The 19,126-nt window shown below is 41.1% G+C and overlaps 1 protein-coding gene across 1 annotated transcript in view; it reads right to left on the bottom strand.

Annotated features, from left to right (window-relative positions):
- Positions 1-19,126, bottom strand: part of IL17REL (interleukin 17 receptor E like) — a 687,219-nt gene that overhangs the window by 222,301 nt on the left and 445,792 nt on the right. Inside the window, exons 10-12 of the mRNA XM_086967317.1 lie at positions 17,404-17,567; positions 10,343-10,387; positions 3,190-3,247 (exon numbers count right to left, since the gene is read on the bottom strand). Of these exons, the coding sequence (XP_086823443.1) occupies positions 3,190-3,247; positions 10,343-10,387; positions 17,404-17,567 (267 nt within the window). The remainder of the gene's footprint in view (positions 1-3,189; positions 3,248-10,342; positions 10,388-17,403; positions 17,568-19,126) is intronic.

The raw sequence follows: 19,126 nt of genomic DNA, 5'->3' as shown, positions 1-19,126 counted from the left end.
ATCACCTCCCCAGGGTCTCAGGAGTGGCGCATCGCTTGCTTTTCACTGCTACAGCTTTCACTTTTGTCGCATCTAAAGGCACTGTTGGCTAAAATGTGACGCAGCTGTGGATTATTTTAACGCAACCGTAAGAACTCATTTGAAACCATATTCTTGAACTGTGTATGTTGGAATTTTTGTCGTTTTGGTCTTGTGTAGTTTAGATTAAATACCTTTATTTTTCTAAACTGCCTTGGAGTCAGTTTGTGGTGTTTTCACTGTGTTACTGTGAGTGTTGGTACAATTTGACCCCCTTTGTTCCTCTGAACTAGCGGAGTCTGTGGACCCTCTGCAGCTGTGAGTCCCAGTCCCAGTCAGAGAGATCAGGGAATGCCTTCTGGAACAGATGAACTATATATAATGCCTCGGGTCTGCTCCTTCCGACCCTTCAGGTATTCCAAAAAGTCTAAGATTTTGTTGCCGCTGCCGGTTCTCCATGTCTTCCAGCTTGGTCTGCATACTCATAATCTGTGCCTCGTGTTTATTTGCAAGAGTTTCTGTACGGGCCGACAGCTCTTCCACCCCCACAATCCTTTGTTGCAGTTCTACAATCTCTTTAGACATTCCACCAAGTTTACTGGCCAGCTCCTGCGGAGAATTTAGCATTTTGCTGTTATCGTCTCTTAGCTGTGCGAAATGTTGTTGTGCCTCTTTTCTATGGTCAGTTAATGCCTATAATATCAGATTAATTGGAGATAAGGTATCTTCTTGGTCTCCCAAAGGCATTACCCCCTTTTTTAGCTGAGTAGCCATTTGAGTTTATTCAGGACTTGAGGTAGTATTCACCCCAGAAGCAGAACCCAGAGTGGACCCTGACTCTATTGAAGTCGCTGAGAAAATTGCTTGATTCTTCTCCAGTGAGTCCAGTTTAAGGCTATCGAGCACCATGACAGACGTGGTAGCTAATGATAATGAAGATAATGGAAGGTTCTTCGAATAAACACCATCCGTAGGGCTAGTACCAGAAAGGCGCATTGCCATATTCTTAACGCCGCCTTTTGCTTGTATCCATTTCCGGAGGGGGCTATTATGTGCAATAACTTTTTCCCTTGACGTAGTAGTATTCTTCTTTTCCCCCGGTTATTTTCTTTATTTTATTCTTTACCTTCCTTTCTTACTACCGCTTAATTTAACTGTATCTATAGGAGACCGAGTCACATCTTCTGTGAGCTCTTCAAAATCTTCATCTGAGCCTGACTCCTCCCCTGCGCCAGTGTCATCCATCATCCCATCTATAGCCAAGCATATTTTTGCTCCCAATACCGCCACGGACTCAGTTCCAGTAGAGTCAGCAAAAGTTGTCGTGGAGTTACCTCCTTCAATTAATGTCTTTGATGTATTTAAAAGCTCTGACTCAGAGGGGGATTCAAACAATTCATATGAGTCAGGAGTCTTACTCTGATTTGTATCCATTATTCCTGAGATCTCTGATTTTTCCAGTAGATTAATAGTTATTAGTTCATTAATCTCTACCTTTTCAGTATTTTTTCGGTCACTTAAATCTTCATTCAGAGAATTAACTACTTTGTCTGCTATAGCGGTTTTATATGATTTGACTATATCTATCACATTGACCGCAGGAGCAATAGCAGTGAAACGGACAGTCTCAGTCTGAGCCTGGGAGATATCAGTATTTCTAGGTTGAGCAGATGCAGTAACAGAGTTACCAGAGTTTCTATTTGCGGCAATAACATTGTGTCCAAAAGCCTCTTTTCCCTCATTGACAGCTAGAGGCTCTGTTGATTTTGTAAGCTGCGGTGTGCTAGTCAGCAGCTTACCTTATATCTGACCGGCCTTCTCTGACGGTGCTGCCATTGCTGCCGCTGCTTCCCCTCCGTCAGCGATGGAGCCTGCCTCAGCTGTGTCGGCGTTCCTACCAGCGCGGGTGCCCCTCGGAATATTCTTCGGTGGCGCCATTCTCCTCTGTGGCGTTGCACCCGCTCCTGCCACGTCGATCAGAGCCACAGCGGGAGCGACCGTGAAAAGCAAGCTCTACCAGTTGAGCCCTGATCGGTCGAACAACCATAGAGCAGGCAGACGAGCGAACTGCAGCAGCCAGCCGATTCGGATTCCTGACGGTCGCCACATCCGCTACACTTATCAGGTAAGCTCATTTTCTTATTTCCCTTTTCTTCCCCTCCTCTCCTTGTGTCTCCTTGTAGTATCACCAGTTGAGTCCGAATCTCTTACAAAAAAAGCGTAAAATCAGACTCCGTATCTTTTATCATAGATGCGGGGAGACCCTCCACTTGCTGTTACTCCGTGGTGGCTTCAGTCCGCCATCTTGCTCCTCCCGCTTCCGGTGCTTTCTAGCAGATGAAGAGGAGGGAGGAGAGGAGTGCGGCTGCGCAGGTACGTTTATTTAAAAAAAAAAAAGGTTTTATCTATTCCCCCCACTCTCCACCCCAGCCCCACCGTTCTGAGGCAGCCACCACTGAATGTCAGGTGGTAAAATTGGCTCAGTCAATCATTGCTTGGAAGAACACATTCTCCTGTCTCTGAAGGCAATTTGTTTTGCAAGGGAGGAAATTGAGTCTGTAGACCCATCTGCAGGACTTCACATCATTGATCTCCCTCTGTTTAAACAATAGGGGATTCCAACTGATTACCAGGAAATTGATCATCCATGATTGGAAGTATGCTCCAAGCAGAATACCCTCTATTCACAATTTTGATTCTAAACCACATCATGCTTTGATTAGGGAAAGTTCGTTTTAGTGGAGGCCCAATGACCTTTATGTATTTCATAGACTCCGTCTTTATCTTAAGAGGAGTGTACGCACTAAGCAATTTTACTGCTTATACTCAGAGCCATAATTTGTTAATGAGTAGAATTTAATAATGTGCTAATCTGTATTTTTGTTTTAATGCCAAGGTAGTTCTACTGTGCCAAGTGTGACATAATTTTCATAAGTTACAACATGTGTGCATTTACTTTAAAAGGGTTAGTCTGTTTTAACTCCAGTTATAAAGTACATTATGAAATACTGTGTCCCTGTGGTATGCTGATGTTTATGTTACACAGCACCAAAACAGGCTCATCAATATTCTGATAGTTTTTTCTCATGATTACACTAAAATCCATACTTCCGGGAATAATATAATCTTCACATGAAACTGAAATCGCAAAAACACATTATGTGGAATTACCTGAAAACTGTCCGTGAGCAAATGGACATCTTATCCAGGATCCTTGCTGTGTTGTAAACTGTAAGTGTAAGAAAACATAATTAATCAAAATCTTTTCATATCAGTATGTATCAGTCGGAAGCATTTTGCATATATTAATGTATATACTTCGTTTAATTATTTCTGAGTGTTGTTGTGGATGCTTTTACATCAATTTTGGACAGGGTACCTCAGTGAAAAAAAACAGCAAAACTATCCCCCTAACAGAAAGATGAAGCACTAGTCTGTATTTATTTGTAAAGAACCGTGTGGTGGAACGCGAAATCATGAATACATTACCTATCTCTGTAGATGATAAGGATGAGATGTAACACATAGCTTGCATTAGTTGTGCAAGGTGAAAAATTCGATTGAAAGGGGATACACATAAAGCGTGATCTGATTTGCACCATGTTTTGTAACCCGTCTGAATTTAGGAATTTCATAAGGGGCCACGCTGGGTAGTAACAAAAATGTTTGGCTTTCAGGGAAAACAGCTACTCTGACTCGTAAGTGAAATATGTGGCAACATGGGCTGCATCAGAATCCTAGTTATCTATCCAGCTTATTTTGTTTTAATTACTACTTTATTACTGCCATATGATAAGAGAAGTTATCCAAATAGCATATTTCAGGTGGAACATAAACCGTAGGTATGAGGAATAGTCGGTATGTTTTTTTTCTATAGACCATTCATTCATATCTTCCAGATGTCTATCAACATCATGGGCATGCACTACAGTCATGAGATACAAGAATGGGTGCTGGAGTAAATGGTGGGTAATAGAAAATAGTTTGGACAGTCAGATCCAAATGGAGTAATCAATAATTTAGGGAGAGGCATACTGAGCTTCGTGTTTCATATTTCCTGCCTCAGTTAGTGGCCTCTGAATTTTGAAGGTGCATATTGATCTAGATACCAGCCAATAAGCAAGAAACAGTACAAACCTGGCCCAATGGCATGAATCTTGATTACCTCGATCCCCAAAGTCCACTGAATCTCAAGTCACTTGAATTCATCTTGGACACCAACCTCACCCACAAGGAAGATATTGCCAAAAACACAAGAGGATGGCCAACTAGCTGCTCTCTTGTCTAAGGTAAGTGAAACCGTTTTGTGCAGTAAGTGACTTTAGGACTGCTGTTCACCCCCTGTACTTTTGATTGTGAAAGGTGGTAGCACCCTGTTCCATGGCCTCCCAGACTCCATAATGGCACCTATTAAGGACCTCTTACACAACAAAGCACTTCGTGTCCAGGGACCGAAGAAATATGATCAGATTACCCCCATGCTGGGCGAACACCACTGGCACTCCTTGCTGATCTGCACTATCTTCAAATCTAGCAACATCATTTACGAAGATATCATAACCGGCATCCCCGCTAATCCTGCATACATGCTCATCAACTCTGGTTGTTCCATCATACCCACATCCAAGGCACCATCAGACTACAGACTGGGATGTATACAAAACAGAAAAATAAGCTAGCAGGCCTTTTCCATTTATGCACCCAGGATCTAGAACAGCATCACCATATCCACATTGCTCCAATTTAAGAGTTGAAGCCACACCTATTTAAAGAACACTACCTCACAATGCATCAATAGTTTACAAACAAGTTATCTCTCATATAACTTGTTGGCTACCTGCTTGCCTTTGAACCTGCAAAGCGCTCTGCTCCCATTTTGGCTATGTTCTCACTATATAAATTCCATATACATAAACATATACATACATACATCTATCACAATGGGCTTGTATCCCATGATCAGATATGGCCATTGGAATTCCACAGCGATATAAGAGAAACATTGGATGATGATCTATCAATGGAACACATCTTTACAAGCTTTCCTATTGCTTTAGAGCTGTAGGCCAGAAAAAGTTGGTTTCTTGTTGCTTAAGACGTTTTAGGTTGTCCCATAACTCTCTGTATGCAGGATCCCTGAAAGCCTGTGAAGTGCCTGAAGGTGCATGCATGGGCACTTGAGCTTCGTCCCTTATGAAAGTCTGACCTCATGACACTCGCTCATAGCCAGGGACAGATTAGCAACCAGGTGCTGGAATTAAGTATTGCTGTCTATTTATTTTTGAACTTCAAGTTTTATTTTTAGAGTTGGAGTCAAGGTGATTGACTGATAGAAATAAATGAGGTCAGCAAAAAGAGAGGGCAGAGCCTTGACGCCCAGAGCAATGAGTAACCAGTGGTTTTCATTGTATTTGCTCATTACTACCTATATCTATTAAACAGTTACTATATTCAAAACGAGTTTCAAGTTTCAAGTTTATTTTTATTTATGTTTTGGAACTCATAACAGAGGTCCACATAAAATCATCAAACAATGGCATTACAATATACAAAGAACAAATCTAATATAATTCCATAAAACTTTTAAAAAAGTTAAACATTGTACAGCAAAACCTCTCATTTGGTGGATTACAGATAGCATCCAAAAGAGCAGAAGCGGAAGCAATATTTAGCCTTAAACAAGTAGATCTCAACTATTTGAGGCGGTGTTGTTTTAGGGCCGGACAAACAAATAACACATGAATAACGTCCTGTTTAAATTTGTTGCAAAAATTACACATTACTGATGAGCCATAACATTTTGACAGTAGAACATTTAAAGGGAGTAGGTCCTGCCTCAGAAGAAACAAGAATGGACGTACCCCATGGGGAAGATTCCAGGAAATATAAGGTTGAGGAATTCTAATTTGATAATGATTAATGACTGGTAGCGGACCTCTTTTTGCCATGAGGGCCTCTTTGTCTAGATCAAAACTTAGATTCCATGAGGCCAATTTTAGAGTCAGTTTTAACTGGTAAGCAGATAACGAAAAGAGTGTCAATTCGTCTAATTTCAATAGTTTAACTGCTAGTCTAAAATTCTTTACAATTGAGGTATACTCTTTTAAGGGTCAGAGAAGAACTTTTTGAAACAAATATCTTAGGGTACCAGGTTCACCATTCCCCAAGCTGGAGACCCACCGTACTACCCCAGCAAGGCCCTGGACCCAGGCACTTTGTATACCGAATTCCAACCTAAAAGCCGCTATATTACATGCAGTATTAACCATACACAATTTCCGTAGAATTTTCCCCTCTGTGGTGTTCAGAAAGCCCCATTTCCCCACTTCGAGTAATTCTATGCCATATAGTAAGGAGGACGGGACTTTAGCTCTAAAAACCTCCAATAGGTAGGCAAAATGCCTCTGGCCAGTGGATCCCCTCTCGTGAGACATTGCCTTCCGAACATTGTTGGCTATATGGCCCATATCACTCAGTGTGCTAGAAATTATTTTCCCCAAAAAAGTATAGGATTCCACAACTTCCAATCAAAGGCCCCCTATATTCCAGAAAAAAACTCCCATATTTTTGTTTTTTCCTTCCTACTAAACACATAACTTTACTCTTGGATACATTTATCCATAAATGATGTGTTTCTACAAATCCGTGAAGAGCTTGCAGCCGATTGTTCAGTCTAGTGGGGGTCAAATCCAAAATGAGTATGTCGTCTGCATATAACAGACATACTATCGGTTTGCCCCCCAAGGTCGGGGCAATACCAACACTTGACGAAAGAGTTTGTGGAAGATCAGCTAAGTATAAGGAAAACAATAGTGGTGCCAACAAACAACCTTGCTTTAGCCCATTGGCAGACGGGATAGCTTGGGAGAGGCCCCTTTCTCCTCCCAAAAGCACTTTGCACCATGTTTCAGAGTGGGGCTCTCAGACCAAGTCTAAGAGCTCAGATGGCATGCCCAGATCCGATAACTTTCTCCACAGCAGAGGATGATCCACCTTGTCAAAGGCTGTGGAGAAATCTATGAATCCTGCATATATTCTCCCTCCCCGGAGCTTGATGTATTTCTCCGATAACACTTGTAGGGCAGTCAAATTGTCCATGGTGCCATGCTTTTTTCGAAACCCCGTCTGCTCAAGCCGCAGTACATTGTTCTCAGCTACCTAACGGGTTGGGGGGCTATTTCTATAGGGATTTCAGTTTGCACAAGGTTGTACTCCTGTAGCCCCCTTTTTTACATGCCTTTGTAAATTGGCACTGACATCTATAATGGAAATCAAATGTTACAGCTCAGGAAATATTCACACACTTCTACTTTAATTAGCAAGGAATGTGTCCTCTTTGCTAATTTACTAATAGGAATTGAGATATTTTGGGAGAAATAAGAACTGCATGTAAAAGTACATAAAAGAGAACTCCCATAGAACTCCAATGCTCAAAAAATAATTTGTGAATCCGCTCCTTTGTGTTTATTGTAGCGAGCTATTTGTATGGTGAAATGCTTACCCATGACTATAATGGAATGCTTAACTGATACATCAGAAGATGACATGTTAACAAGCATAAATAAAATGCACATAGTATGTTGGCATTAAGAATGTACGTTGCAGTACATGGACTACAGAATCATACTAATATATAACCAGCTGGTCCTTAATGGGTTTCTTCTGCCTACAGGGCATTACAGTATATATGATAGGATTCACTGCTGCAAAGCCTATAGATCAGTTAAGATTTATGTAACCTGTGATTGAACCCATGCATAAGGTGGAGTACTATTTAGAACAAGTATTTACTGCGTAGATTTCTTTACGCCTTAGCTGTAGATCAGTCCAATAAATATAACTGTCTCAGCCTTCTAACCTATCCACATATGCAGCAGGAATAAACTCATAAATTATGGAACGGATATTGGAATAGTCAAAATATCATTTCTATAACAGTGAATTATCTTGCACTCGTTATGAACCACAAAGTGCAATGCAAAAACTGGCAACACTTTCAATGTTTTGCTACACTAAGAAAACATATAAAAACTAAAATGCCTACTAAGTGGGTTATGCAAAGTTGTCATTTGATATAAGAGAACTGCAAATCGGCTGTAAGCCTCATAGGAAATTAAAAAGACAGGTGCTCTGTAAACCATGTGGCCTACCAAGTCTGAACAAAATATTGGAATGTGCACTAATAGTTTGGCAATAAATACAGAAAGGTCTATTGGCATTTGTCAAATGTTAACTACTAATTAAAACACTTGTATAATCGGTCTTAATGTATACCGAACAGACGTATGTTTGTAGCCAATGTAGATTAATGTCGCCTTGTCGAAGAGTTTCCTCTAGAAATGGTCAAGTATTAAGAATGACCTAGCCACATCAGACTTCTCACTAGAAATGTTAAAACCAGATTTTTTTAAGCAAGCAATGACTCAAAAGGACCTGTTACAAGGAGACATAATGAATAGATCACTGAAGAAAGGCCGGATCTATCATGGGCAAACAACACCCTAAATCTTTCCCTTCCACATCTACACAGACTTAGTCACAGTTCAAAACATCTCAAACTGGACTGTCTCAAGGTTCCGGATCTCAGAAGATCTGTGGTACTCTTGTTTGCCTTCTGGCGTCATCACATTCTGTAGGTGGATCTCATCTGTGGTGTTTCCCTGTGTTCCCATCCACCATATGGTACGGGGCAGGATAAACTGCATGAGCAAGCAACGGAGCACGAAGAACGAAGTTGTGATGCATCTAACAATTGCATTGAACTCCTTTTATATACTGGAGAATTCTAACAAGGAAGAGGAAGGATACAAAGAGGAAGTTATTTCACTTCATGATCAATTTGCACAATCTCAACTGATCTATGGTCTGAATGACATTATCACACAGTGATATAGGACATGAATCCTATGGCATAAATTGTAAGCTAGTGCTCCACCTTCAGTGTTCCACGTCATGCTGCAGGGAGAAACCAGCACATCCTAGAACAACAAAGCTTGAGGTGTATAGTCCACTATTATACTGCAGACCACCAAGCAAAAACAGGTTTTACATACTTGATTCCTCAGAGGTGGTGAGCTATTGCATCAGAGGCTGCTAAGATAAACCACAGAGACAATGTGTGGTAAGAAGCTAAGTCAGAAGACAAGAAATTGTGCTGTGACAGCGTTGAGACCCAACTGAAACATGAAGTCGCATCAGAAGACACGAAAAGGTCCTGCAGTAGACCCGAGTCCTCTCTTTGGAAGGCAACTGCATTGGAAGATAAATGCACATTCTGTGGCTCTGTCAAGGCACAGTCTTTTAGTGATAGAACCATCTAGCCTTCAAGGAGAAATAGGCCATTTACCTATATCTCGACTCATGACATATAAGGCCTCCTCCACGAATATAAGGCCTCCTCCAGGAATGATACGGTGAGGGGTTGGTGGCAGTACTAGCTGTGTGAGAGACCTTGTGTCTTGTGCTGGTTTCTCAGATAGTGACCAGTCCCTTAGCTACTGGCATCAATACATGAACGGGTCCCAGGTTTTCAACTGTTTTGTGAGAGGGCTAATGATGTTAGATTCTGGTGACCTGCAAAGGGCACCATTCACTTGTGCCTTTGTTCGTAACATTGATGGGCAATTTCATACCGAGGCAGGCCTCACAAAGAAAGGTGTGAAAATCCTTTCATTCAGGGGCTTTACCCCAGAACTTTTCTGACTGTCAGCTGAGGCATGCTCTTTTTTCTATAACATTTTTGGACATCATAAGTTCACCTTCTTAATCTTATTATTTATGTTATTTTGACAGGACAAATTCTAGTTTATGCATCATTCAGTGGCAGGTGGGTTTTATACAACTGATCTATCAAACCCGTTGACGATGTAAGAGGCTGATTCTGTATATTTAAAGTGGAGACCTTTGACTCTTCTATTGAAGCACTTGTCCTTCTGTGTCTCCTTCTCCATTTTTGTTTCTCAAATAGTGTGTTTTCTGTTGTTACATCACTGCCATCTCGGCTTATGTCATCTTACCTGTGTATCATTCAAGTAGGATGGAAGACACCTCAGTAGTGTTGATGTACAGATTTCTGTGCCTCTGAAAGTTTCTGAGCGCACTTCAAGGACTAAGACAACCCACATCCTCAAATAATATATTGCAAGCTCAAGAGCAAAAGGTCCTCAGGTTTTAGAAGAGGAGAATTTGTTTGAGGTATTTATTAATTTTTTTAACGTTTAATAATACATTAAGTAAAATCTTGAGAGTTTTATTGACTTCTATCAATTAATTTAGAACACTTTGAACGCCAAAGTGATACAATTATGAAAGTAGTTTACAGTACCTTCATGCATAGAAGAGCATGTGCATCTACCTGCAAATATTCTACCTGAAAGAAAATGAGGAAAGATTGTGTTTGTATAAAATACGTATTTTAAAATCACAGTAAATTAAACAAAGGATGAGCCAGAACTATAAAACTAACAGTGTTATTAAAATCCAACTCATCTCAATTGATTCAATTATTTATTTCGAAAATGTAGTAAATATACAGCAGTGAAGTAGCATTAATACATTTATAACAAGCATTTGCAATGCAATAGGTCTCGCATTTGCGAGAGTTTGAGCTATTTTTATTGTAAAGGAAATTGCTTTTTATTTATGATTCAGTGTTTGAAACATAAAAAAAGCTATTGTCGTTTACAATGCCAATAGGTCAAACTCTTGTAAATGCGAGACCTAATGCATTGCAAATGTTTGTTTTTACCGAAAAGCCCTTTCCACAGCTCATACTGGCTCCTTCAAAGTTACTCACAAAAACAAACAAGTACAGGTAAAGCACCAAATGGCTTCGTGTTACCAAAAGCACAATGCTCCAGCACTGGAATTATAATCAACATAGTGGCAGAACTTAAATCCCAATGGCAGGAGTCAGGAGGCCTCAAAAGGAACATATTAACCTGTAATAATGTGCTAGAATCAGTTGGAGGAATATGGTTAAAGACCAGTGTGCACACTGATGAGAGGCATGTGAGTCCAGGACAGTGTCTCCTATAAATGAGCAGTGCAGACCCTGAGTAACAGACTCTTAATCATGCAGTTTTGCTATCTGCACTAGTCCTGTTATCATCAGCGCTATTCTTATTGTTGTCATCAACACTAGTCTCATTGTCATCTGCACTAGTCTTGTTGTGATCGGCACTAGTCGCATTGTTACCATCAGCACTATTTTTGTTGTTGTCATCAGCACTAGTCTCATTGTTGTCATCAGCGCTATTCTCGTTAGCACTAGTCCCACTGTTATCATCAGAGCTATAGTCATTGTTATCATCAGTGCTATTCTCATTGTTGTCATGAGCACTAGTCCCATTGGTAACATCAGAGCTATTTTCATTGTTATCATCACCACTAGTCCTGTTGTTATCATCAGGGCAATTCTCATTGACGGAGCAGCACGGAGCCCAGTGTAAAGGAGAGAACTAGGTGCAGGTCACTGTTTATCTTTGAAGACACCCTCCCCTCCGATGCGAGCTCATGAGGCCTGTTTTAAAAAGGAACAGTATGGCAATAAGGCCAATGTTTGAAGGGGTAAATTATTAACCCCATAAAACAGATTAGCCTACTTTTGCAATCTGTTTTTAGGACAATAGGCATATTACATATAAACAGAAATTTTCAGAGTGTAGTAGGGATCACACATGGTCCTGATGAGTAAAGCAGGGGGGACTGCTTACGAAACATGTCGACCAGGGAGGGCAGAATAAACACACCCCACCTAACCCCAGATTTTTTGGACTAACCAGGAAATTTTTAACGTTTTTTTCACTAGACATCACTTTCCCTACCACTCCCACCACCCACACCACACATAGCCTATTACAAAAAATCAGTGCTCCCGCGTATTTCGTTGGTCTAAGCACTAACCGCCCCGTAGAGGGACGGGAAGACCCCGATGATAAAGCATGACACTATGGGATTCTTAGTGTGTGAGGGGTATTTTAAAAACACATAGTGTTTCTCCAGGACATCTCCTGGATTAACAGGACCCACTTGTATGCACATAACGCCAGGAATCACATTTTGTAAAACAAAAAACACTAAAAAATATAAAGGATAGAATCTTTTTGTTTATGAATATTGTACTGGAGGTGGATTCTATCCATTTATCTCTCCACTCCCTATTTTGTTATTTTTGACAATTCTCATTGTTGTCATGGGCACTAGTCCCATGGTTATCAATGCAATTCTCATTGCTGTCATGAGCAATAGTCCCATTGTTATCATCAGTGCTATTCTCTTTGTTGGCATCGGCACTAGTCCCATTGTTATCATCAGTACTACTCTTATTGTTGGCATCGGCACTAATCCCATTGTTATCATCAGTGCTACTCTCATTGTTGGCATTGGCACTAGTCCCATTGTTATCATCAGTGCTACTCTCATTGTTGGCATCTGCAGTAGTCCAATTGTTATCATCAGTGCTATTCTCATTGCTGGCATCGGCACTAGTACCATTGTTATCATCAGTGCCATTCTCATTGTTGGCATCAGCACTAGTCCCATTGTTATCATCAGTGCTATTCTCATTGTTGGCATCATCACTAGTCCCATTGGTTTCATCAGCGCTATTCTCATTGTTGTCATCGGCACTAGTCCCATAGTTATCAGTGCTATTCTCATTGTTGTCATGGGCACGAGTCCCATTGTTCTCATCAGTGCTATTCTCATTGCTGGCATAGGCACTAGTCCCATTGTTATCATCAGTGCTATTCTCATTGTTGGCATCGGCACTAGTCCTATTGTTATCATCAGTGCTATTCTCATTGTTGGCATCTGCACTAGTCCCATTGTTATCATCAGTGCTATTCTCATTGTTGGCATCGGCACTAGTCCCATTGGTATCATCAGTGCTATTCTCATTGTTGTCATGGGAACTAGTCCCATGGTTATCAGTGCTATTCTCATTGATGGCATCAGCACTATTCCCATTGTTATCATCAGTGCTATTCTCATTGTTGGCATCGGCAATAATCCCATTGTTATCATCAGTGCTACTCTCATTGTTGGCATCTGCACTAGTCCAATTGTTATCATCAGTGCTATTCTCATTGCTGGCATCGGCACTAGTACCATTGTTATCATCAGTGCCATTCTCATTGTTGGCATCAGCACTAGTCCCATTTCATCATCAGTGCTATTCTCATTGTTGGCATCGTCACTAGTCCCATTGGTTTCATCAGCGCTATTCTCATTGTTGTCATGGGCACTAGTAAAATAGTTATCAGTGCTATTCTCATTGTTGTCATGGGCACGAGTCCCATTGTTCTCATCAGTGCTATTCTCATTGCTGGCATAGGCACTAGTCCCATTGTTATCATCAGTGCTATTCTCATTGTTGGCATCGGCACTCGTCCCATTGTTATCATCAGTGCTATTCTCATTGTTGGCATCAGCACTAGTCCCATTGTTATCATCAGCGCTATTCTCATTGTAGGCACCGGCACTAGTCCCATTGGTATCATCAGCGCTATTCTCATTGTTGGCATCAGCACTAGTTTCATTGGTATTATCAGAGCTATAGTCATTGTTATCATCACCAGTGCTATTCTCATTGTTGTCATGAGCACTAGTCCCATTGTTATCATCAGAGCTATTTTCATTGTTGTCATGGGCACTAGTCCCATGGTTATCAGTGCTATTCTCTTTCCTGTCATGAGCAATAGTCAAATTGTTATCATCAGTGCTATTCTCTTTGTTTGCATCGGCACTAGTTCCATTGTTATCATCGGCGCTATTCTCATTGTTGGCATCAGCACTAGTCCCATTGGTATTATCAGAGCTGTAGTCATTGTTATCATCAGTGCTATTCTCATTGTTGTCATGAGCACTAGTCCCATTGTTATCATCAGAGCTATTTTCATTGTTATCATCACCACTAGTCCTGTTGTTATCATCAGGGCTATTCTCATTGTTGTCATGGGCACTAGTCCCATGGTTATCAGTGCTATTCTCTTTGCTGTCATGAGCAATAGTCCAATTGTTATCGTCAGTGCTATTCGCTTTGTTTGCATCAGCACTAGTTCCATTGTTATCATCGGCGCTATTCTCATTGTTGGCATCAGCACTAGTCCCATTGGTATTATCAGAGCTATAGTCATTGTTATCATCAGTGCTATTCTCATTGTTGTCATGAGCACTAGTCCCATTGTTATCATTAGAGCTATTTTCATTGTTATCATCACCACTAGTCCTGTTGTTATCATCAGGGCTATTCCCATTGTTGTCATGGGCACTAGTCCCATGGTTATCAGTGCTATTCTCATTGCTGTCATGAGCAATAGTCCAATTGTTATCATCAGTGCTATTCTCATTGTTGGCATCAGCACTAGTCCCATTGTTATCATCAGTGCTATTCTCATTGTTGGCATCGTCACTAGTCCCATTGGTTTCATCAGCGCTATTCTCATTGTTGTCATGGGCACTAGTCCCATAGTTATCAGTGCTATTCTTATTGTTGTCATGGGCACGAGTCCCATTGTTCTCATCAGTGCTATTCTCCTTGCTGGCATAGGCACTAGTCCCATTGTTATCATCAGTGCTATTCTCATTGTTGGCATCAGCACTAGTCCTATTGTTATCATCAGTGCTATTCTCATTGTTGGCATCTGCACTAGTCCCATTGTTATCATCAGTGCTATTCTCATTGTTGGCATCGGCACTAGTCCGATTGGTATCATCAGTGCTATTCTCATTGTTGTCATGGGAACTAGTCCCATGGTTATCAGTGCTATTCTCATTGATGGCATCAGCACTATTCCCATTGTTATCATCAGTGCTATTCTCATTGTTGGCATCGGCACTAGTCCCATTGTTATCATCAGTGCTACTCTCATTGTTGGCATCTGCACTAGTCCAATTGTTATCATCAGTGCTATTCTCATTGCTGGCATCGGCACTAGTACCATTGTTATCATCAGTGCCATTCTCATTGTTGGCATCAGCACTAGACCCATTTCATCATCAGTGCTATTCTCATTGTTAGCATCGTCATTAGTCCCATTGGTTTCATCAGCGCTATTCTCATTGTTGTCATGGGCACTAGTAAAATAGTTATCAGTGCTATTCTCATTGTTGTCATGGGCACGAGTCCCATTGTTCTCATCAGTGCTATTCTCATTGCTGGCATAGGCACTAGTCCCATTGTTATCATCAGTGCTATTCTCATTGTTGGCATCGGCACTCGTCCCATTGTTATCATCAGTGCTATTCTCATTGTTGGCATCAGCACTAGTCCCATTGTTATCATCAGCGCTATTCTCATTGTAGGCATCGGCACTAGTCCCATTGGTATCATCAGCGCTATTCTCATTGTTGGCATCAGCACTAGTCCCATTGGTATTATCAGAGCTATAGTCATTGGTATCATCACCAGTGCTAATTTCATTGTTGTCATGAGCACTAGTCCCATTGTTATCATCAGAGCTATTTTCATTGTTATAATCACCACTAGTCCTGTTGTTATCATCAGGGCTATTCTCATTGTTGTCATGGGCACTAGTCCCATGGTTATCAGTGCTATTCTCTTTCCTGTCATGAGCAATAGTCAAATTGTTATCATCAGTGCTATTCTCTTTGTTTGCATCGGCACTAGTTCCATTGTTATCATCGGCGCTATTCTCATTGTTGGCATCAGCACTAGTCCCATTGGTATTATCAGAGCTATAGTCATTGTTATCATCAGTGCTATTCTCATTGTTGTCATGAGCACTAGTCCCAACGTTATCATCAGAGCTATTTTCATTGTTATCATCACCACTAGTCCTGTTGTTATCATCAGGGCTATTCTCATTGTTGTCATGGGGACTAGTCCCATGGTTATCAGTGCTATTCTCTTTGCTGTCATGAGCAATAGTCCAATTGTTATCGTCAGTGCTATTCGCTTTGTTTGCATCAGCACTAGTTCCATTGTTATCATCGGCGCTATTCTCATTGTTGGCATCAGCACTTGTCCCATTGGTATTATCAGAGCTATAGTCATTGTTATCATCAGTGCTATTCTCATTGTTGTCATGAGCACTAGTCCCATTGTTATCATTAGAGCTATTTTCATTGTTATCATCACCACTAGTCCTGTTGTTATCTTCAGGGCTATTCCCATTGTTGTCATGGGCACTAGTCCCATGGTTATCAGTGCTATTCTCATTGCTGTCATGAGCAATAGTCCAATTGTTATCATCAGTGCTATTCTCTTTGTTTGCATCGGCACTAGTTCCATTGTTATCTTCAGCACTATTTTCATTGTTGTCATGGGAACTAGTTCCACGTTTATCAGTTCTATTCTCATTGTTGGCATTGGCACTATTCCCATTGTTATCATCAGTGCTATTCTCATTGTTGGCATCAGCATTAGTCCCATTGTTATCATCAGTGCTATTCTCATTGTTGTCATGGGCACTAGCCCCATGGTTATCAGTGCAATTCTCATTTCTGTCATGAGCAATAGTTCCATTGTTATCATCAGTGCTGTTCTCATTGTTGGCATCGGCACTAGTCCCATTGTTATCATCAGTGCCATTCTCATTGTGGACATCGGCACTAGTCCCATTGGTATCATCAGCGCTATTCTCATTGTTGTCATGGGCACTAGTTCCATGGTTATCAGTGCTATTCTCATTGTTGTCATGGGCACTAGTCCGATTTGTTATCATCAGTGCTATTCTCATTGTTGGCATCAGCACTAGTCCCATTGGTATCATCAGCGCTATTCTCATTGTAGGCATCGGCACTAGTCCCATTGGTATCATCAGCGCTATTCTCATTGTTGGCATCAGCACTAGTCCCATTGGTATTATCAGAGCTATAGTCATTGTTATCATCACCAGTGCTATTCTCATTGTTGTCATGAGCACTAGTCCCATTGTTATCATCAGGGCTATTCTCATTGTTGTCATGGGCACTAGTCCCATGGTTATCAGTGCTATTCTCTTTGCTGTCATGAGCAATAGTCCAATTGTTATCATCAGTGCTATTCTCTTTGTTTGCATCGGCACTAGTTCCATTGTTATCATCAGCGCTATTCTCATTGTTGGCATCAGCACTAGTCCCGGCCTTCAGACGTACTACGGAACTGATTGTGCAGATGATATTATTGGTATAACTGGTAATGATGTAGCTATATTAAGCATTCTACTTCTCACCTAGAGCTTTAGAACCTGAACAGATTGCTTGTATTCTTGTAGTGCAAACAGAGGCAAATATAAAAAAATATTGAAATCAGAAGATATTTATTTTGAATGCAAGGGCAATTACAGCTATTTTGTGAAAGCCTCCCTCTTAAGCAAAAAACCTTGGTACACATACTGAAATTCACGATCTATAAAATGCATATATACTGCTTGTACTGACCTTCCTTACTGCAGGCCTTAATGAATTTGGCAGATTCTGACATTTATCATGAAGTTCTGATTTCTGACATAGACTGACCGTGGCTTGCACTGGGCAAGCTGATTGCCAAGCCAAAGACTGAGTGACAGGATTATAAACTACACCATCCCAGAGTGCTTGTGTATCTGAATTAAAAAGAAAGGAAAATAAATATATGATGTACATGCTATTACGTTATTTATATGCATTTATTAAGGCATAACTCTCCTAAGAAAACAGCAAACATCTCTGATAAACGGTGAAATGCTCACAACAACTGGAGCAAGGTAGAAATAGACATCACCTAAGCCAAAAACATTGACTCCTATTTAAAGGAAAATATATCTAAACCAACTTTCCATAAAATAATCAAATACATTTTCTACATAAATCCACCAGTCCCTTGCAACAAAAATATGTAAAAATGATTCCACAAATATATACTTTGGGTTGCACATTGAAGAAATTAAACAAACAAGAGTCTCATCACTAAAAAACATGCTGTAGATTGTTATGACGATGGAGTGGTAGCGCTGGGCCTACCTCAGCTGTCTGCTGCATTTGACACCACTAATCACAATCACTATCGACAGGGTTCCACAGGACAGGATAGGGTTAGAGTACGGTTATCCAATAGATAGTAATCATTTTGAAATAAATCTGAATGGAAATCATTTACATAGTCATTGATTATCCAGGTAATAATGCATGGACCATGCCTTCCCCCAATCGCCAACCTATGTTGAACTCTTGGCCTAGTTTGCAGAACGAGGGACAAAATCCATTATTTTTCAGTAGTTATAGTTCACAGAGTAATCAACTGCTAGAAACTCTCATTTGGACTCCTACTTCTCTCTTGGATACTCTAAAGACTCTGTGAGGCCTCATCTGCTTTTCAGTGTCTACGTATGTTACCTGGCATGCTTGGTAGGAGTCAATAGACTTTCGGTAACGAAAAACCTTGATGCCACACAACTCTACTTCAGCCTCTAGAAATGCTGAAGGTTTTTATTAATCGGTCCCTTGTTTACCAATGTCTCAAGGTGGGTTCCCCAATATCATGATAACAAATTAAAACTATAAAAAGTACATTGCATGATCATAAGGGAACTGTGGATGCTGGTAGAGAAACAGCCTTATAACTGCACCAGATTTGTATGCAATGCATTACAAAAGATACACCCAAACTCACATTTTATACAACATTTATAACTTTGGACCTTCTAAGAAACTTCCTTTAAGGGTGACCCCCTTGGGGGTTTTAGGGGGTGCAGCAGCAAGATGACCATTCACTAGCGAGGCTATGTCAGTCTGGACGACAATCCGACAGCCATCCATGGCATCACGTGACCCCAAACTGTAGTAGCCATCGCGGCAAGTGCGGGATCACCCTCAGACCCACAAAGTACAGAGAGATAGCCATGGCACCTGCCTACAGTGCGAGTTGATGGCAAGAGCATGGCAGTACAGGCTGGATGGCCCTGTCGTCTGCTTGGAGAGAAGTTCCTACCATGGGTACAATCAGCGGTGCTTCAGGTACGGCCACTACTAAGATGGACCCAGAGGTGACAGAAACGTGTCAGCCAGCCTGCCGGAATATTCGGCCAGGAGCAGTGTTGGAGGTGAAGGGCGGCGCACCGCTATTGTGCCTGCTGTGCCGTGCGTGCCTGCTGTGCTCTGCCCTGGGCTTCCCATGCACCTGGGG

Source organism: Lissotriton vulgaris, chromosome 1_1 (genome assembly GCF_964263255.1).
Source record: "Lissotriton vulgaris chromosome 1_1, aLisVul1.2, whole genome shotgun sequence".
In the NCBI taxonomy this organism is placed as follows: Eukaryota; Metazoa; Chordata; class Amphibia; order Caudata; family Salamandridae; genus Lissotriton; species Lissotriton vulgaris.
Note: the sequence above shows the minus strand (reverse complement) of the source record. Positions and strands in the feature narration are given on the sequence as shown.